Source organism: Chaetodon auriga, chromosome 17 (assembly GCF_051107435.1).
Source record: "Chaetodon auriga isolate fChaAug3 chromosome 17, fChaAug3.hap1, whole genome shotgun sequence".
In the NCBI taxonomy this organism is placed as follows: domain Eukaryota; kingdom Metazoa; phylum Chordata; class Actinopteri; order Chaetodontiformes; family Chaetodontidae; genus Chaetodon; species Chaetodon auriga.
This window is the reverse complement of record NC_135090.1, coordinates 23,455,001-23,474,566: the sequence shown is the minus strand read 5'-3', so window position 1 is coordinate 23,474,566 and position 19,566 is coordinate 23,455,001. Positions and strand designations below refer to the sequence as shown.

At 46.2% G+C, this 19,566-nt stretch overlaps 5 protein-coding genes across 8 annotated transcripts in view; 3 read left to right on the top strand and 2 right to left on the bottom strand.

Moving 5' to 3' along the window:
- Positions 1-60: 60 nt before the first annotated feature.
- On the top strand, positions 61-3,706 carry LOC143335012 (uncharacterized). 2 transcript variants are annotated; one of them, XM_076754109.1, is made up of 8 exons: positions 61-156; positions 922-1,176; positions 1,823-2,092; positions 2,401-2,469; positions 2,848-2,892; positions 2,978-3,091; positions 3,359-3,424; positions 3,496-3,706. In XM_076754109.1, exons 1-8 carry the CDS (start codon positions 81-83, stop codon positions 3,648-3,650), a joined length of 1,050 nt encoding a protein of 349 aa, XP_076610224.1. In that variant the 5' UTR covers positions 61-80; the 3' UTR covers positions 3,651-3,706. The 2 variants fall into 2 exon arrangements, with proteins under 2 accessions (XP_076610224.1, XP_076610223.1); XM_076754108.1 differs by having other exon boundaries at positions 919-1,176.
- Positions 3,707-4,655: 949 nt separating this feature from the next.
- On the bottom strand, positions 4,656-12,274 carry LOC143335022 (uncharacterized). The gene is made up of 5 exons (XM_076754120.1): positions 12,119-12,274; positions 10,663-11,025; positions 8,860-8,967; positions 5,245-5,306; positions 4,656-5,019 (listed from the first exon to the last, which is right to left on the bottom strand). Exons 1-5 carry the CDS (start codon positions 12,150-12,152, stop codon positions 4,879-4,881), a joined length of 708 nt encoding a protein of 235 aa, XP_076610235.1. The 5' UTR covers positions 12,153-12,274; the 3' UTR covers positions 4,656-4,878.
- LOC143335018 (uncharacterized) lies at positions 6,083-8,332 on the top strand. 2 transcript variants are annotated; one of them, XR_013078385.1, is made up of 3 exons: positions 6,083-6,613; positions 6,924-8,174; positions 8,212-8,332. XR_013078385.1 is itself a non-coding variant. In XM_076754113.1 (2 exons), the coding sequence occupies exons 1-2, from the start codon at positions 6,281-6,283 to the stop codon at positions 7,431-7,433; spliced, it is 843 nt and encodes a 280-aa protein (XP_076610228.1). In that variant the 5' UTR covers positions 6,083-6,280; the 3' UTR covers positions 7,434-8,332. The 2 variants fall into 2 exon arrangements, 1 of the variants encoding a protein (XP_076610228.1); XM_076754113.1 differs by having other exon boundaries at positions 6,924-8,332.
- A 650-nt stretch (positions 12,275-12,924) lies between the features above and the next one.
- Positions 12,925-17,854, top strand: igldcp (Ig-like domain-containing protein). 2 transcript variants are annotated; one of them, XM_076754115.1, is made up of 7 exons: positions 12,925-13,034; positions 13,777-13,820; positions 14,397-14,756; positions 15,324-15,414; positions 15,820-15,998; positions 16,651-16,704; positions 16,815-17,854. In XM_076754115.1, exons 1-7 carry the CDS (start codon positions 13,009-13,011, stop codon positions 16,898-16,900), a joined length of 840 nt encoding a protein of 279 aa, XP_076610230.1. In that variant the 5' UTR covers positions 12,925-13,008; the 3' UTR covers positions 16,901-17,854. The 2 variants fall into 2 exon arrangements, with proteins under 2 accessions (XP_076610230.1, XP_076610231.1); XM_076754116.1 differs by lacking the exons at positions 16,651-16,704; positions 16,815-17,854 and adding an exon at positions 16,392-16,550.
- Positions 17,855-18,690: 836 nt separating this feature from the next.
- The window catches only part of vps52 (VPS52 subunit of GARP complex), a 9,569-nt gene continuing 8,693 nt past the window's right edge, over positions 18,691-19,566 (bottom strand). Inside the window, exon 20 of the mRNA XM_076754068.1 lies at positions 18,691-19,566. This exon is cut by the window's right edge and continues 393 nt beyond it. The gene's annotated coding sequence lies outside the window, so the exon portion shown is untranslated.

Below are 19,566 nucleotides of genomic sequence, written 5' to 3'. Positions count from 1 at the left end.
AGGAAGGAGGAGAGCGGGGTCCGACACGCTGCAGCCTCAGTCGGACCAGCAGCTCTGCAGTCTGGTGTTTTTACCTGAAGATGCTCAGTTTCATGATCTTCTGTCACGTCTGGATCCTGCAAACAGTTGAGATCCGCTGCAGAGAAAACTCCACAGGTACGTCCTCAGACCACAGGCCGAGTTTCTTTGGTTATTATTGGATCGATTATGATTATTGGAAATGTGCTTTAAATGAAAGTTACATTTTATGTTTGGCATCAAATTCTTCAGAATCTGAAGATGAGTTTAGTTTTTTTTTTTTTTTTGCTTCAACAGCTGCATTAAAGCTCATTTCATTCTGTGTGATCGTGACATAAATAAAATAAACTACAGAATAATATTTCACTTTAACACAACTTTGCACACAATGAACCTCAACTGAAACTAAAACGTTTACAATCAACTAAAATCTGCTGAGTCTTTTCTCTGAATACACCTAAAGAGTTTCCTAAAAAGGAAAAGTATGTGACGTTCAGCCTTTGCATCTTTTTCACATGAAAACATTTAATGTTTCTGAAAAGCATTTTTACACATTGAAATGTTTTTTTGGGGTAATTCTGTCTGTCTGTCACTTGAGGCTGACAGCGAACATGTTTCCATGAGATAAAAGAGGAATGAAGATAAAACAGGAAACAAGGCTAAAAACTGACCATCAGCAGGATATGAGTGACACAACTCTGCAGCTGGGACACAGAGAAGAAGAAGAAGAAGAAGACTAAAATGACACCCAGAATACATTTTGAATTTTAATTGAAGAAATGATGCCGTCACGAAAGCATGAAGTCATGTGTTTAAGTATTAAAGTCAGTATTTCCGTGTACTCAAAGCACCCTGAGCTCTCAGACCCGTCCCTCTCCTTCTTCTTCTTCTCTCCTCCAGCAGTGATCCGGCTTTCAGTCCCGGAGGATCACCACGTCAGCCTGCAGTGTGGCGGCTCTGACTCCTCCGATGTGGTCTGGACTCAACAGAACAGGAGGGTCGCGGTGACCCGGCAGGGCGGATACGAGACCAACGAGGACCCCCGTCGGTACCTTCTGCTGTCTGACGGCAGCCTGCGCCTCCTGCGGCTCGATGACTCTGACAGCGGAGAGTATCAGTGCAACCAGCAGCTGGTGGCCGAGCTGCAGGTGCTCACAGGTAGACTGCAGGTGCAGCTGTGAGTGGTGCATTATGGGAGTGAAGGACAGATAGAGGTCTGATTTCTTCTTTGAGCTCAGCTGTTTTGAGAAAAATGCCTGAAAATAAGATATTTTTGTATGTTTTATACCTTTAACAAGTACTAGTATTAGTTACAGATTCGAGGTACTTTTACTTCACTTTCATTTTATGTAACTTTCTTCTTCTACTGTACCAGAGTTCATGTTTGATAGAGCAATGTCAGATCACAGCCACGTGTGGTGACACTTCGCCACAGTCAGTCCGACGCGGGGACTTTCCTGAGCGAGGACATGTCAAATGTGGACCGCAGTGCTCATGTTCTCCTCAGTGTCCCAGGTCATAATTAATGTCTGCAGTCGTTTCATCTTTGCACCTCTGATGTCGAGACAGTGCTCGTTTAAATGTACTTAATTACTTTCCACCACTGTGAATAAGACAAGTAAAAAGTCTGATCTGGACAAACATGGGAGTCGACAGGGACGCAGACGGACTCAGAGGTCTGTGTCTTTTTGCACAGAAATATAAATACTGGAGGGGAAAACCCTTCAGCTCTGTGACACAGGCCACCGCTGGCTGACGGACACAATGACTAACACCCAGATTCCTCTTTGTTTCTGGCCCCCAGGTCATCACTTCATGGTGTCTGCAGGCCGGACGCTGCTGCTCCCCTGCGGCAGGTCCTCTAAACCCAGACAGAGGTGGTTTCATTGGCGGGACGGAGGGAAGCGGGAGGTCATCTTCACCTGGTTCAGAAACGGCACGATGAAACCAGAGAGAGAGGGGAGCCGGCTCAGCTACGACAACGACGCCCTGCAGATCCAGGACCTGCAGCTGGAGGACGCCGGACAGTATCAGTGCAACGGAAAGGCGTGGACCAGAGTCACAGTGCTGACAGGTGAGCTCGTTTTAATCCATGTTCGTGATGTTTGGAGGATCCGATGCAAAAGCCTTGTCCAGTTTTACCTGTTACAGCAGGAGCAGAGTAGATTAGTGTTTCTCATACGAATGAATTTATCATCGTACACATCACACAGCGTTACAGTGATGTCGTGAAAGACAGATTGTTCATTGGTTTGTCCTGCAGTCAACAGGTGAAGGCTGAAACTCACACAATGTGATCGTCAGTGATTGGTTATGTTATGCTTTGCATCAGCCTGAGTGATGATTGCATGACTCTGAAGAGGTTTTTCTCTGGTTCACCAGCGCAGCCAGAGCCGACCAGCACCCAGCAAACCACCAGTACAACTGCAACACCTGCTGTGACTCAAACAGGTAACAAGGTTAACACTGAAGTGAGGTCAGACATCAGTGAAAGCACCACGAAGGCCTGTTTACACGTCACTCATACCTGCCATTATTTTCATAAAGCTGGTTTTAGCTGCTAAACTTTGACTATTGAGTAATGAAAGTATGAAAAAGTACTCATGAGCACAACGGCCCCTTTGAGTTGTTAAATTCTGGAGACGTCAAGAGCCCGAAAGATAATAAAGAAAAAGATCCCATGCAGTTATTATTCTGAGTTATTATTGTCTTTCTTAGCGTCAGCTTGTGTTGTTCCTCTGGCGTTAAATATTATCTCTGGAACTCAGAGGAAACAGTGTGGAAATAACGTGCTCGAACAGTTTGTTTCACCTTCTTCCTGTTTGTCAGATGTGGTGGAGAGAAAGAAGAAGGAGAAGAAGAGGCCTGAGAACGGTTGGACACCTTCTGTCTCTCACGGTGACGGGCTTCGATGATTGGACGTCTGTTGACCGGGTGTTCTGTCTGTGCTCTCTCTCAGCTCTGCTCATACTCGCCGTCGTCGGGTTCGGCTTAACGATCCTCCTCATGGCTGCCGTCTGTGTTCTACTGACCAGCATGAAGTGCAGGAGGAAGAAGAAATGTCCGAGTGCAGGTCGGTGCTCTGAAGCACAGGCAGCCAAACGTGTTCCGACCACAGGACACACCTGTTTGTTAAGATCATAAACTCGCTCTGACTGGAGACACGTGACATGTTGGTACTGACCAACCAGAGCTGAGACGGGTTAAGCCATCATGAAGCCCTTTTGGTCGGTTCTGTTAAAAGTTTCACTCCAGTTAGCTCAAAGTCAACGTGTCTGCTTCTTTTCCAAACCTCTTGATCACTGACACAAGCACAAACTGCCGTCTTCACCCTCTGCAGCAGCAGCCTCGCAGACGCATGAAGACACCGAGCTGCAGCCGTGGACGACGTCCTGCAGACAGCCAGGTAACACCGTCAGGTCTTTGGACGGTCAGTCTGTTTTCACCTTAACACACCTGTCACCTGTCCCTCTGCAGAGGTTTACGAGAGCCCGTCTCTGCCGGAGGAGACGATCCATTATGCCTCTCTGGGCCGGCAGAACTGGAGGGAGAGACCCTGCAGGACTCCGCCGGATCAGAGCCACCACCGCGTCATCTACTCTTCTGTCATCACCAGACCTGCCGCCAAATAGCCTCCGAACAGAAACAGTCGACTGCTTCCTGTGCAATGAAACGTTACATATGAAACCACGAGAGGTCGTTTTTCACCTAAACTGTTCGTGTGAATGCTCTTCGCTGAATTAAACGTCCTGTTCATGTGATTAACGGCCTCACGTTGTGTTCCTCAGCTCACCTGACAGCAGCTAACGTAGGAACGACATTCAGTCATTCCAGACTTTATGCTAAGCTAAGCTAGGCTAATCAGTTAATACTACACCAGAACAGGGTATAGCTTGTAGTAACTCTAATTCAGGGCTCTGCAGAAACAGAACAGTAACAAGGTCTCTTCTGATGGAGTCTTTTAGCTGAAGAGGTCTTTTCTGTAGAGTTTGGTGAAGCACGTGAAAGCAGCACAGGTAGACACAAAACAGGAAGAGGACTGATGAGTGCACCGAGGAAGAGGAGAACAGACATGATCAGAGGAAGGCAGGAGTGAGTGTGAGGGAGCAGCTTAAATACTGGACTGATGGAGAATGAATCTCAGGTGTGTGATCAGGTGAGTGAGCAGGTGGGCGTGGCCAGCAGGGGAGTGAGTGGAGAAGTACTGAGTGAGCAGGTGAACAGAGGAAGGACGCTGACAGATGACTGATAGGAACAGCATCGATCTGCTCCTCTGACTCTCAGCCAGACAGAAAACTCATTAAACAATTCAAGTTTCATTGTTTTCCTTCCATCCAATAATAATAATAATAATAATAATAATCATAATAATAACACATTATACTTAAGGAGCATTTTTCAGGACACTCAAAGACGCTTCACAAAATAAAAATAATGAACAATCTCTCTTCAACTTTATTGACAAACGTTCAAACACATAACAGCGATGCCAGCATCTCGTCACATTACGTAGAAAATTTGTGTTTGTACCAAACGAGCATTTTGTAAACGAGGCTTCATAAAACACATGACAAGAGTTCTGTCGTTAAATCAGAAAATATTCATGAAAAATGATTGTTGACGGAAACACGTGAGTCAACAGGAGCTGCAGAGCAGACGATGCTGCACATCATTTAAACAAACAGTTCATGGAAAGCAAAGCAGTGATTTTACTGAGCAAGAGGAGTGAAAAGAATCCATTCGCTGATCTGGCGACCGTTTCTTCAGCACGGTGACGTTTCAGCCTTTATAGGAACGTTTGTGCAGAAAAGTGCCTCGAATTCATCATGTACAGAAACGCGGAACAACAAAAGAGCCGTTCTATCTGTGGTCATGTGACCCGTTCGTGCGACTGGACACCTTCGAGTACGTGACTTCCTCCTCGGCCAATCTCGTCCCTCCTCGGCCTGAGGGGCGGGGCTTGTCTGCGAGCTTCAGACTGGAGTAGTTCAAAGACTCGTCCTGCAGAGACAGGCAGAAAAGCAGTCGGTCAGGTCTGAGTCAGCTCTGACGCCGTCACTCGTCTTCCATCCTCATCATCTCCACATCAACACCTGGAGGAACGCAAAGCTCCACAGGTCTGCCGTCGCCTAGTTACAGGTACTCAGCTCTGATTGGACAGTTACTGTTTGGAGGAGGAGCTTAGCGACCAGCAGTAAAAACGATGCTGACATCACATCGACTGACCTCAGACGCCTTCAGACTCCGGCTTCTTCGTACTGAAGCACAGCAGCAAACAGCTGGTTTACCTGAGGAGAAAAGAACAGGTGAGTGAGGATGAGGGTGAGGGTGAGGATGAGGATGAGGATGAGGGTGAGGGTGAGGGTGAGGATGAGGGTGAGGGTGAGGGTGAGGATGAGGGTGAGGATGAGGATGAGGATGAGGGTGAGGGTGAGGGTGAGGGTGAGGATGAGGACAACAAGACAACAACAGCAGCCCATTTCCTCTTTTGATCTGGTTTAAGGAGGTCTAGGGCTGAACACAGTCCAGCACTGACTCTGGTTACCAAACATCAGTCACGTTTTAAATATATACACATTCAGCTTTCAGCTCTCAAAGATTCACACCTGGAGAACTTCAGCACAGGTAAGATTTGACATCATGTATGTAACTGTGACCTTCTGAATGTTTACATTTGGTTAAACTGCTGCATTTTACTGCTGTCCATGTTTCAGCTGGAGCTCATTTCAACTACTTCACATCCTGTTGGCGCTTTAATCTTCATCAGTGCTTCAGATTCTAGAAGATCATCACGTGTCTGCAGCGCGGCGTCCTGTAAGAACCACGTATCTCCAAAAAGTCTGACAAGTTCAGCTGTTTTCAGCTTTGTGACGATGATTTTCAGCTGATCCAAGAGGCTTTTTAAAGAGTTTATTGAACTGAAGACATGAAGGAACTCTTCATCCTTCAGTTCAGCTCAAACAATCCATGTGCTTCACATTTCACCAGGGGTCAGTGAACAGCAGGGGAGTGACGTCATCTGATCTGCACAAACAGCCCTGCCTTCATTCCAGAGCAGCTGACTCACTCTCAGCGAAAGTGAAAGCATGAAAGTGAAACTTGTTTGAGCCGAAGCAGCAGGAAGAAAGTGACTTCCACCTCTTTTCTGCCTTTTCTTCAAGAAAACAACAGCTGCAAACTCAGATGGGAGAAGCAGAGTGTTTTTCTTGGTAAGAGCAGAGCAAACCGTCTTCTCCGCCGCCCTCCTCTTCCTCTCAGCAGCATGCCGGACACTCAGCTGTGTTTGGAGGCTCTGTCAGCTCTCTCCGGCTGCAACGTCGAGGCCAGCGGCGGAGCCTCCATGCTCACCCCGCAGGACTTTGTCAACGTTGTGGCCCTGAAGGAGTTTTACAAGCAGGAGGGGTTCAAAGAGCTGGAGTACCCCAGCTTGGGGACGATATCCCTGCAGGACATCGAGGACCAGGACCTGTACAGCTCCCCCCCGGCGCTGACTGAGGGCCCTGCCACCGCCGGGCCGGACAGCAGAACCACGGTGAAGATCAACCTGCAGGACTTCTTCCACCCTCAGTACGACTACGACTTCACCAACATAAAGGTGAGCTCACCTGGGGTTCATATAGTAATCGGAGTATTTAAAATGATACGGCAAACTCAAAAATGAAAATGTAATTCCACAACGGCATTATAATTTTCCACAATGTTGAGTTTAAAAAAGGAAACATCTCATCAAGAATGAGTGATAACCCTGAGAATATGACGGAGCATGTGACACCTTTGTCTGGTACTCGATAGTTTAGACTTTGGGTGACCGACGCATCAAATATTGTGATTAGCATGTAGCATGTTAGCATTTAGCTGTAAGTGGCCCCAGCTCTGACCCCGTTCACTCCTCTGTGCGCCTCCAGGACGGTGACACCACGTTCTTGCGTGGTAATGAGAGCTACGTTCGACCCTGCGGGTGGAACCGCGTCGCCCTGCGGGTCAAAGAGAGATACGACGGCGGGGACAACTGGCTCGGGACCGGGAAAGACGCCTGGCCCGTCTCCTACAACGGACACAACATGGACGGCTCCCATGGCATCATCCTGACCCACGGCGGCAGCCCCGACAATGAGCCACAGTTTCTGGATGCCGCCGCTGCCTCTCTGGTCACCGGGGAGACGAGGGGCCGAGGGGTGTACTCCACGCCAGACATCAAGGTAGCAGAGAAGTACTGCAAGAAATTCAAGTCCAAAGTGGACGGGAAGACCTACAAAGTGGTTCTTCAGAACCGCATCAACCCAAAGAAGAGGGTGAAGTGCCAGAGAGAAGACATCTGGTTGGTCTACATCCCCGAAGGCTACAATGACGTCCAGACCAGGGCCACCGTGCAGGAGTCCATCCGACCATACGGGCTCCTGCTGAGGAAGGAGTGACGATACGACCGAAGCACGTCTTCAGGGATATCAGGGAAATACGTTCAACATGAAGTTTTCTCCAATAATAACAAAAAACGTGGTTTTCACTCCTCTGCATCAGGTAAATGCTGCTGAAGAGGTCTATAAAGGTCATGTTCCAGAGTCGCTCAAGACCAGTGAGGTCCCCCATCAGTAAACACTCAACTCAAACCCCGACAGCAGAAACCAAAGCCAGCTCAGCTCCCCACATGATGCGTTCAAACGTAAGAAATGACTGTGGGAAAGAGAAAGTGTAATCAAAGGAGTCGCAGGCCTGAGCGTCTCAGGTAGATTTATGCTGCCACCTGGTGGATGGTCTGCGGTAGTTTCTTTTGGTCTTGTAGGAAACGAATGAGTGATCTGTTATTGACGTAGTGACACGTATTAATCCAGCTTTCATTTAAAGAGGGAACTTTTTCTGACTTCTTTTCTCCTCCACTGTCGCTCAGTATGATCGCACCTGAACTGGACTGATGATCAATATGAAATTACATGATTTTGAAGCCAAAAATGGTTGTATTGTTCGACTGGTGCAGATTTGAAGCCGTCACACCTGCTGAGCTGCACAGAAGACGAGATCTGGACTCAAAGTTTGGCAACGTTTATGGACGTGTTTTTCCCTCCGAGCTGATTGATTTGATTGGGTCCTTACACTTTGGGAAACGACGGCACTCTGATGTTTATTGTAATCGTCTGCAATTTTAAAGAATGTGTTTCTTTGTCTCTGTTTGTACTCAATGTATAACTACACACTGAGCACATATGTGAAGGATATACAGATCATATGAACTTCATTACTGACATCTGCTCTTTGACGAAGGTTTTTGACAGAATCTTAATTAAACACCTGGTGTGACGAAGCCCTTTAATGTGTTAAAGTTATGCAAAAAGCTTTTCTTTGTGTTTGCTTCTCAGTGACTTTTCCTTTAAACGTGTTCTGTCAGAAAGCAGAGATTCACAGACGCTTGTTGCAGGCTGCAGGCTAAATTAATTAGGCTAATAATTATAATATTACATTCCAGTTAGTTCTATAATTAGTTTTAGTTTATTACAATTTGCAGTAATAACTGTAATTAGCAAAGTAACTCGTAACTGAATCTCTCAGATAAATGCTGTAGCGTGAAATCCAGGATATTTGCCTCAAGTACTTCACCAAGAGTACTTGAGTAGATGTACATGCACTTTCCACCACTGGGTGGCGACACTGACACAAACACACTTCTTTGTACTGACCTTCATCAACATTTCAGTGATACATGAAGAACACCTGAAGGATCTCAACGACACGCTGAAGCCTAAATTTAATTCAATCCCAAATCTGAAACCCCGAACAGGGTCAACGTCTGAACCTTTGGTCCTCGCAAAGATAGAAGTTCAGGACACAAACACACAAGCAAAACTACACCTGAGCAGAGGCAGAATCCAATGACGACGACACAGAGGACGAGCAAAGCCGGAAGAACACAGATCCCCAGAATCCAACATGGCTGCCAGGCCGGCGGCCCGCCAACACCTGGAAACACAGCACAGGAACGGTTAGTCGATGGGTTTTTCGACTTTCAGTGCTCATTTTCATTTTCCTGTGGAGCACGAAAACACTGACAGAACATCTGACGGGTCTGTAAGCAAATAAAGCTAAAGGTTGTTTTCACACACCTGCTGCACTTCATGTGAGTCATGAGGTGCAGCAGGTGCATCTCAAACAAGACTAATAATGGGTTATGAAATCTTGTATGTTAACATTTTGGTTCAAAACAAATGAAGCATGCTCAAAATATTCCAAAGTGTAATACATCATTTATGTATAACTGTGGGTTTGACTTTAAGTGTTAACAACAGATGTTCCTTTGGAAAAGCATCAACAGCAGATATTTCTATCACAAATTCAAAACATTCAGAGATTAGGATTCGTGAACGTCATTTGATCAAGAAACAGGTAACTTACTGACACTAATGAGAAGACTGACACTGAGATCTGGACTGCAGCACACAGACCAGGTCCGGTTTGACAGCAGTGGCTGAGATGCGTTCACTGTCACTGAGTCTGTTTATTTTCACAAAAGTCTGCTCACACAGATATGTGGAGACAAACGAGCTCAGCATTTGATCTGCAAATGTTCACATTTCTGGAGACCCGGGCTTTAGAGCGAATGACATTAACAGTCTTAACCACCGGATTCATCACACGGTCAAGTCCGAGATGTTTGAGAAGCTGCTGCTGAATCACACAGTGCAGTTTGGCGGCGTTGCCTCCTCCTTCGCGGACCATGGCAGGCGCACCATCGATAATAATCGCACTAACTTTGCTCCATGGTAGTTTAATATCATCAACAGCTGAACAACTAGACGAATACATTGGTTCCTCTTACTTTGCCTTTAAAGTTTTGGAGGTCAAGCAGCTCCTCTGTTGCGTTCAAGTCCCCGTCAACGGTAAGTGGGTAGTCAGATCCATCGGTGCTTTCATCGCAGGCTAACGGAAAACTTGTCTGCTAATATCCGGTTATGTCTTCAGTTCTCCGGGCCACAGTGTTACGAGCCAACATAAGCAAACTATTGCATCTTCTCACGGCAAATGTTCTCCACCATTTTTATGAGTCTTTGATAAACTCCACCTCTGCAAAAGGTCTGCCATGTTTAGCTGTTAGCATCGCCTCTTCGTAGCTAACCTTCTCTCACGGGCTCGCGTGAAGACGAACAGTTTCAAGGCGCCTCACTTTTTCGGCGCGGTCGCTGCGGTTAGCTTGTCCTGAATATTAGCATGTTTTGTCTCTTTACATTGAATTCCTCATAAACGGTTACAGTCTCTTGGTAAATCAGACAAACACAACTGTTTCGTTTTTCAGTGAAAAAATTGTTGAAATGTCCACTTGTCTTGGAAGACCTGACTGTCAACTTTTCAACTATAGTCGCCATTACACAAATTCGCTGGTAGGGGTCGCAGCGCGGGTCACACAGCCAAGCAGAGCTACAGAGTGCTACTCCCACCATGTGGTGAAAAGAGGAATTGCATGTTGAACCTGTATGATTTCCATACTCTGACAGTGTTGGGGAGCCATGAACAACACAGTTTAAGAGGGAATCTGCGGGCTGTGCAAAATCTGAATTAATGAATTAATGAACTGCGACCCCTGGGCCGGACTTTGGACATGTCTGCTGTAGATGTCCTGTATATCTACAGTGTACATATGGAAATAAAAGGCCTTCTTACCATTGACAGCCAGATGAATTCCTCTGTTAACACAAACAGCTTCTGCACACCGTCCAGTGCAGAAATACAAGCCGGCATCCGCCTCCTCCACCTCCAGGAGGTCCAGAGCCATCGAGCTGTCCTCCAGAGCTCCGCGGCTGCTGATCCGACTGATGTCCGCCGCGGCGTGAAAATTCACCGTGTCTTCAAATTTACCCGAAGTCACCGTCAGCAGAGGCAGCAGCTGGTCCGAGCGCAGCAGGTACCAGGTGACGTCAGAGCTGGATGTCAGGTTACAGGTGAGCGAGACGTTCTGACCGGCCTGGACCACCAGGGCCGAGCGGACAACAGGTGAGGCTGAGGACAGGTGACCTCCTGCTGCACCTGAGGAGGACAGGGAGCAGACAGGTGAGGACGGCTGATTGGATAGTGAATAATATATAGAGTATATAAGGTGTGGCCAGAAGAATGCGGACACCTCTTTCCACAAATCTTGGAATGGAATGTAATAAAATGCATTTACTCAAGTACTGTCCTTAAGTACAAATCTGAGGTACTTGTACTTTAATCGAGGTTTGTCATTCCACTGTCTACTTCCACTGCGCCACATCTCAGAGGGAAATACTTTACTTTTTAGACTACAGGCTACTAATTAAACCACACCCAAAGTGTTGGGTGTTAAATCTAAATTAAACTCCCAACAGTTTATTCAAGATCATCAGAAACGACCAGTCCCTCAAAGAATTAGTCCACTGACAGAAAATCAGTTTCGATCATTTTCCTGATGAATGCAGGATTCACAATAATCTAAAATAATAAGCTTTGAGGACCTGGAGCTCTGTCCACTTCCTGTTCTTTAACAAAGCTGAAGTGATGTTTCAGTGACTGTCTCTGCTGTTGGAAAGAATGAGTCTGTAAATGAGTACTTTTACTTCAGTAAAGGGTCTGAATACTTCCTCCAGCACAGCCTGCACACCCGAGCACCATCAAACAGAGCCTAAACCATCAGTCTGCCCCGGTCCAGACCAGGTCCGCATGCACCAGCCGCTCAGAGACCTCGGCCGGCTGTGGGGCTGCTGTGGTTTAGGCTCAGGAGGTCGAGCGGTCGGGAGTTCGATTCCTGTCCTTCGGCATCTCGAAGTATCCTCGATCAAGATACCGAACCTCAAATTACTCCCGAAGCTGTGTGTGTGTGTGTGTGTGTGTGTGTGTGTGAAAGGTTAAAAGCTCGCAATGAGCAGATTTAGCAGCTCTGAACACCTGGGAGCAGTTCACAACAGGTGTTCAGTTCACACCTTGAAACCTTTGACTTCTTCACATGAGTCACGAGCACCAGGAGCACGAACATGTAAAACGTCATCACCTCATCAAACGTCCTTGAATCTCTGCACACAGACTTTGAAAGTCATGGACACGCCCTTGAATTTGTTATTGAAAGTGAAGCCTGGATTTCAATGGAAAAGAAGCACGAACTTACAAAACAAAGTGAGGATCCACGAGAGACCTGCCATAACTCAGCAGCTGCAGAGGACAGATGGGCTCATTCACAGGACACAGTGACATTAGTGTGAGGAAGTGAGCGGGGACTTTATTATGCGGACAGAGGACACACAGCAGAGACCACCAGCGCCGTCTCAAAGTTTTCCACTGAACTCTCCAAGAAAGCCCCAGCTCCACCTCACCAGAGCTGAAACCTAAGTTTCAGCCTAAGTTTCGTTTCACTCATTTCTGTGCGAGCGCGACACAACCAGAACGTGCTTCAAAATAAAAGCACCACAAAATGTCCCCAGTGGATTCAAGGAGAAAGACGTTTACTTGTTGGAGCACGATCCAACAAATTAAATTATTCTTATTTTTTTTTTTATTATTAGTAATGTTGATAATAACGATAAAAAGCGGCCACATCTTTTTACTTCACTTTTAATAATCAATAAAATATGTAATTGATTTTTTTCCCTGATCAAGATCAAAATGATCGTACTTTAAAAGGCAGTTTATTAAAAACAATGATGAAAATGGATTAAAACATGAACTGGACCTAAATAAAACAGCTCAAACAAATTGCAGTACAGTAAATAAAATATGCCAAGTATTAATAAATCCCATCGTTCTTCTACGAAGTCCAGGTTCTGCACAGTCTGTAGCCTGTCAATAACGTTTGGATTATCTTCTATTTTAAGCATACATACTATTTATCTCACTTCACAATATTCATCCGTCAGTGAATTGGTACTTTTATTTTGGAATCTCCTACAGGAAGTCGAAACTTAAGGCTGCGCGTTGAAAAGGTGAATCTCCGAAGAGAGTGAGCAGTCTCATCACTGAGCGGAGGAGAGGAGCGAGCCGAGGTTCCAGACAGCAGGCATCATGAAGTCCGTCAGACAGACTCACAGGTACGAAATATCATCACTTTATTTGAGCCTAAAAGCTTCCGTCGCTCACAGAATTTACACCTGCTTTTATTTTTTAAATAATTTGCGATGTGTCTGCAGAAGGACCACGAGCAGCTTTTTCATTCAGTCTGACAGTAAATAAATTTACAGGCTGCATGAAGGAGAACATGCGTGGAATAAAAAGCAGAAGTCGATCAACGTTCAGCTTCATTTCAGCAGAAACGTGAAACAAACAAACATCCTGCAGCGGTCTCATCGCCGACGAAACCGAAGAGAAACGAAACTTACCGACCAGCGACGTGTCCGACGGCCCCGAGGCTCAGTCAGCTGACTGATCACTGATGCCAATTAAGCTTCTGATTATAAAACAATTATGAAATAAATAGAAAAATTGACGAATATGTTTATTTATGTATTTATGTATTTATTTATTTGTAACATGAGTATACATATATGAGCCTACATCCATATTCACAATATATATCATCCTATATAATATAGTGTAATGCGATATGGTATAATAACACAACATGACATAATATAATATAAATAAAATTTAAATAAACAGTGTAAGTCAGAAATCTGCTGTGACCACGCCCTCTTCATCGGCTTCTAAGTAAACATTGAAAAAATAATAAATAATGGAAATTTCGATGTAAAATTCTGAATGTTGATTCATTTCCCTCTGTGTGGAGTGTGTCTGCAGACTTAACGTTGCTTCTTGTCCTCATGAATCTTTCAGGTTTTTCGTACTTCTGTGCTGTCTCCTGGTTGGAGGTTTAGTTGGTGAGTATCTGAGATGAACACACATTGTTGCTTCCAGCCGTTCGGCTCACACGGGTCCACCGTTGTGTCCTCAGTCTGTCGTTGAGTCTGAACGCAGCTGCTGTGTCCTCCAGAAATCACCTAAACTCCCCCAGAAGTCATCGTATCTGAGGCTTCGCTGAGGTTTGACGCCATGAAATCACGACATCAGCATCAGACGTGTTGTGTAATTACATGTTAAAGATCTGCATCAGTCGATTTGTGAGTTCAGAGGACAAAGTGTTCGCAGCAGCCAATGCGTCACAGGACAAACATGTCTGTGCTGCACAGACGGAGGACGAAGTGCTCCGTGTCCCTTTGTGACCAGTGAAGAGCAGCTGGACTCCAGCTGAAGGGGAAGGTGGAGGAACAGGCTTAGCTGCAGATTCAGGATGCATTAATTCCACTGAGAGACTTTGATCCTGCTCTCAGGATTATTTCCCAGCTGTGACGCACTGATCCAAAGCTCACGCTCACGGCGGCGTTTGTGTTCTCGCTCAGTGCAGTAACTTGGAGGAGCTGCTTCGAGGTGACTTTAACCAAACCTTCTTCTTCCAGACTCCTTTTCCGTGTCCTCCACCACCCGCTCCGTCATCTCCAGGGTGGGAAACCAGGCGGTCCTTCCCTGCAGCTGGAAGTCACGCCTGGGGGAGGAGGCCCCGCCCACCTGCCACATCCAGTGGACGACCCCGCCCGGCATTGTGTTCGAGCAGCAGGGGCACAACAAGTGGCAGGCGGAGGCGTTCCAGGACCGGGTGGAGGTTCCCGAGGAGAAGCTGGGGTCCGGGGACTGTTCCCTGATCATCAATGACGTCCAAATCGGAGACACGGGGAGATACGAGAGCTTCATGGTGGTGGACGGAGTGAAGTCCACCAAAACCAGGGTGTTCATCCAGAGCGTCAAGCTGTCTGTGTTCGGTCAGTCAGTGTCATCACGTCCTCGTCTGTCTTCATTTCTGTCTTTTACATCTCTTTGCTTCTGTATGTTGTCTTTCTACTTTCACGCCTCCACAGATGCTACGAGACGTTCTGTTTTCATGCTGTCCGTCCGTCCGTCCGTCCGTCCGTCCGTCCGTCCGTCCGTCCATCTTTTTCGTCAATGTGACATCTGAGGATAGATTTTGGTGGTTGAAGGTCAAAGGTCACTGTGACCTCTCACAACACATTTTTGGACAAACAGTCTCTGAGTGAAGACAGCGCGTTTAGAGAGAACTTCCATGTCACCAACAAACACACTGAAGGCCTTTAATGAAATTCCGTCCATGTATTAAATGAGTCTGGACGGACGTCGTGTCAGCGCAGCTCGTCTGGTTGATGAAGGCAAACCTCGAGGCGGTGATTCCAGTTTCCTTCATCCTGCTTTTAACCTTTTCTTTCATTCTGGTCTCATTTAATCTGTCATTATTCTCTAACCACGCTGACTTCTTAACTCTGGACCGCTTTGATCTTGAATTTTGATGAATTTGCTTTCGTTCTCCCTCTTAGACCATAAATCCCATGAATCTCGGGGTCCAGGTGAGGACCTCGTTCTGGATCTCTACACCCAGCACTCTTTGAGAGTGGTCTTCCAGGGCAGGTGAGCTGCGACCTACAAACAAACTCTTTGTTCACCTCAAGCAAACAAACAAGTAAAAAAAAAAACTTTGTCTTTCGTCTTTTTCTCCCACAAACTCCTACAGAATGACTGTTTGTGCCAAACTCAAGAAGTTTAAATTACAAAAAAAATGACAAGAAGAAAGAGCAAGATGTACCTGAGCTTCAGGTGTGATCGGCAGATTTTCGTGGTATTTGCTGAGTTCCTTCGTTCTCCCCGGAGGATGAACCCTTTCGATCTTAATGACCCCTCTAGCGCCTCCCTCAGGACAGACTTTAAACGTTCAGCTCACCATCGGCATGTTGTTTGTTCTGTCACTGTCATGAACACTCGTCTCTAGGGGGCGCTGTCAGACGTTAAGTCGTGTTTTCTGTCTTGGCTCCACAGGAACAGCTCGCAGTGGTCAGACCTGTGGATGAGGGGCGATGAAGACAGTGAGCGTCTGGAGAAACATCCGGTGAAAGAGCAGCTGACGATGAAGAAGTTAAAGAGCTCGGACGAAGGAACGTATAAAGTTCTGGATGGACACGGGCTCGCCGTCAGCACCGTGCAGCTGTCCGTGGAAGGTGAGAGGCCCGCCACCGTCTGCCGCTGTGTTAGATCAAGCAATCAGCGAGCTTTGACTCGACCGAGAGGTGCGATACACTGCGTGTTGTCCCCGACCAATCACAGCTCGCTGTCTTTGAGTGATGTCGTCAGGAGGGAGGTGACTTCCTGGAACAAGAATGTAAACAAACATGGCGTCTGAGGTGGTGTGTGTGATACTGGCTGTCTTCTGTTTGGAGAAGCAGCAGCTGCAGCTCTGATTGGTCAGCTCCTGTGAGTTGGCAGGAGTCTGGCCAATCAGAGCTCTTGCTGCTGCTCTTCAATGGCTCTGAACCACAGACTTGAACCAGGACGTTCTGCTGAGAAAGTGGTGAGGCAGCTGATTCCACACATGAGCTCTGCTGTCATTTCAGATCCTGCCACCCCCTCCTGCCTACCCCCACCCCTGTGTTCACCTGCCCCACTCTGCACACCTGTTCCCGCCTCCTCGCTGAGCCTCGCAGTATAAGCGCCGCTCTGCTTGCTGGCTGCTGGTCCAGCCTTTCCCCTCCCCTCCTGACCCCTCTGTGTTTGGACCCCCGCTCCCTCCACCTGGTATCGATCCTCACCTGTTGTCTCACTGCACGTTTCGCCTCACCTGTCTTCTGACTCACACCTTTGTTTGTTTCACAGAACGCGCTACAGCTCCCAGAGTCCAACAGACTTGGGAAAATCAAGCGGCAGCAGGTGAGAAAACCACGTTTAGTCTGTGGAAAATGAACCAGACGTGAAGCAGATAAAAACTACCTGCTCCTGACCTGGAATAACCTTGTATCTCCATCCTCTGGTTTTTCCAGATGACGCTGCCAGAAGCAGCTGTTCAGCTCTTCTTCTTCTCTTGTCTCTTCTTGTCACGAGTTTCCAAACTCTTCGTCTCCTCTGAGGGTTTTTCCTCTGGACACAGACTGTTTATCGACAGAGATCTGCACACTAAAACCAGCACGAGATGGTGAAAATTCTCCTTTTCAGTCAGCGTCTCCGTAGCCTGAAGCATATTTCGGACAAACCGGGTCAGCCGTGTGCGGGGTCAACTGTAAGTTAAGTACAGGCTGAAGATTTGAGTGTGTGAGATGACACTGAGTGAGGAGAAGTTTGGATTTCGATGTGGAAATTTGCCTTCTTGCTGAGAGGTCGACGAGTGTGTTGAAGCAGAGGTGCAGTGACCACATTCACACGGCGGCCATTTTCCTGTGATGTCACACTCAGGGCGGAAAGGTCAGATGCTTTCACTGGAAGGAAAATGCTGCTGCGTTCAGGGCGACCTGGAAACCGCAGTGTGACGTTAGCCTGACCACGAGTTAGAGGAAAATGTCCGCTGTGTGAATTTGAAGAGAGGAAAAGTTTAAAGAGCACAAAACTTCACATTTAACACCCAAGTCTGTTCAAAAGTTCGTTCAGGAGGACAGTCCATGAAGTTGTTCTTCATCCAAAGTGTAGCTGGAGTTTGAACTCCTCAGAATTAGATGAAAACATCGATAGCACTAACATGAAACAGAAGTCACCTCACAATTAGCCTAGCTTAGCATAATGACTGGAAGCAGAGGGAAACAGCTAGCCTGGCTCTGTCCGAGCTTCAGAAATACAACTACTTAGTACAAACTTACGAGTGTGAAAACATTTGTTTTTGAGTGTGTTCAAAATATTACTGGATGATTTCATGATAAAAAAGAAAGTAGAACGAGTGTTTTAGCTCGTGGTCAAGTGTCTTCACCCCGTTTTACCCCAAATTTCAAATTAGTGGGACATCTGTGTTCAGTGATGGCTGGTTTGAATAGAAAAACTGAAAATACAAAACTTACTCTTTAACTAATGAACTGTGTGTGTGTGTGTGTGTGTGTGTAAAATATTAATGTGATTGCATTGTAATTAAACTGATTCCATCTTCTCGACAGCTGCTGCTTTCTTTCATTTACATGAAAATCTGATGATCGCTCTCAACATGTTTTGGTTTTCATGGGCTTTTTGGTGAGATGTGATTCATTTGAAATACTATGAATATGACCATTTTCCAGTTTCAGCCATTCAAGTATTATTCTTTTGTGTCTGTTGTACAAAGTGATTCCTTTTTATGTGTCTTTTCTCCGCCTAAAATCTAATAAAGAGATGAGAGCAAAGCAAGCAAATGCAGCCATGTTGTGTTTCCATTATTCATTGTTGGACTCCACAGACTGTTGGTTCATGGACTCGTTCACACAGGAAACGCAGCGCGACGAACTCGGTACAGTTACATAAAGAGCAAAGGCCACAAAAACAAAGAGTGAGAGTGAATCTTTAAAGGATCAGTCTGGTGATATTCCATCGTTCTCACTGTCAGCAAACCTCAAAGCAGCAGTGAATGCTAACCGCTAACCGCTAACAGTTCAATGTGAATCACAGCTGATTGACCTTCCTCTGAGCCACTGACCTCCATTCAAACACATCAGCGAGCCTCACTGTTGCCCCTTCATCATCATCATCATCATCATCATCATCATCACCACACACACACACACACACACACACGTCATCCTGCTGCCACAAACACTCGCTGCAGCACCAACTGTGGATTCATCCACCAACGAAAATAGTCCCTAGGTGAGAGCCACAGACAGGAAGTGGGACAGTAATGAGGGACGCGCTGATGTTTTTTTGTCTTTTCATGTGATTTGATGAGAATAAAAACTCAGAACATCACCAGCTTTATCCTTTAATGATCAGTCTCACCTGCTGAGGGTAACAGAAGCTGCACCACCAATAAAAAAACAAAACAGGAAATAAAGTTTCAAGTAATGAAGTTCCCAGTGCGCCGTGTTAAATCAAAGCTCTGATGTGTAAGATTTCTTCTTCTGCATTAAATTAAAAACAAAGACAGGAGAAAAACAAAGGTCTTCAGTGTTTCATGGTGAAATTCTCTTCTGGTCCACAGAGAAATTGGATGCTTTGTTGCAGATTTACTAAACTTCTGTGTTTCTGTTTTCAGCTAAAATGAATGCAGGAACATTTTTACAATCTGTGGTTAAATTTCTTTTTAAAAGTTATAATCCTGAAGATTTAATCACTGTCATGGTCGGACATTTCACGTATTCATAGATTAACTGTGCGGTAGTTCTCAGTGTTAGTGGCGGGGTCTGCCATTCCCGTGCTGACAGGAAATGATGCAGTAGTTAGTTTGTAGTCTGATCTCTAACTTGACATCAGCCTCACTGTGTCAGAGCCGGATGAAGCTACTGCTAATGCTAACACAAAACTCCCTGCTGCTGCTGCTTCTCACTAAAATACTTCAACTGGCTTTTATTGTGAAGGAGCCACAGGAAGCACACTGACCACGATCGTTGGCTCATTTTGTTTATCGCTCTGTGTGCAGCATGAAATCAGACGGGTATTGATTGTCATTTCTTTGGCTGCAGTTACCTGCAGTGACCACAGGGGGCCAAACCAGGCCGGACTGAACTCTGAAGGATTATAACTTCAACTGTAAATCTGATGACTTCATTAAATCTGTTACAGACGAGCAGAGGCTGTACAGCTCGATTATTATCGCCGTTTTTCCACCTCAGAGTTTTAATGCAG

Excerpts from the sequence above, each read along its gene's own strand:
- LOC143335012 (XM_076754108.1), top strand. The coding sequence starts at position 81 with ATGCTCAGTTTCATGATCTTCTGTCACGTCTGGATCCTGCAAACAGTT. Across the intron at positions 2,893-2,977 it reads GAAGAAGAGGCCTGAGAACG|CTCTGCTCATACTCGCCGTC; the intron begins GTTGGACACCTT and ends GCTCTCTCTCAG. Across the intron at positions 3,425-3,495 it reads GACGTCCTGCAGACAGCCAG|AGGTTTACGAGAGCCCGTCT; the intron begins GTAACACCGTCA and ends GTCCCTCTGCAG.
- LOC143335018 (XM_076754113.1), top strand. The coding sequence starts at position 6,281 with ATGCCGGACACTCAGCTGTGTTTGGAGGCTCTGTCAGCTCTCTCCGGC. Across the intron at positions 6,614-6,923 it reads ACGACTTCACCAACATAAAG|GACGGTGACACCACGTTCTT; the intron begins GTGAGCTCACCT and ends GTGCGCCTCCAG.
- LOC143335022 (XM_076754120.1), bottom strand. The coding sequence starts at position 12,152 with ATGGCAGGTCTCTCGTGGATCCTCACTTTGTTTT. Across the intron at positions 11,026-12,118 it reads GTGGATCCTCACTTTGTTTT|GTGCAGCAGGAGGTCACCTG; the intron begins GTAAGTTCGTGC and ends TGTCCTCCTCAG. Across the intron at positions 5,020-5,244 it reads GGAGTCTGAAGGCGTCTGAG|GACGAGTCTTTGAACTACTC; the intron begins GTCAGTCGATGT and ends CTGTCTCTGCAG.
- igldcp (XM_076754115.1), top strand. The coding sequence starts at position 13,009 with ATGAAGTCCGTCAGACAGACTCACAG. Across the intron at positions 15,415-15,819 it reads AGAGTGGTCTTCCAGGGCAG|GAACAGCTCGCAGTGGTCAG; the intron begins GTGAGCTGCGAC and ends TTGGCTCCACAG. Across the intron at positions 16,705-16,814 it reads GGAAAATCAAGCGGCAGCAG|ATGACGCTGCCAGAAGCAGC; the intron begins GTGAGAAAACCA and ends TGGTTTTTCCAG.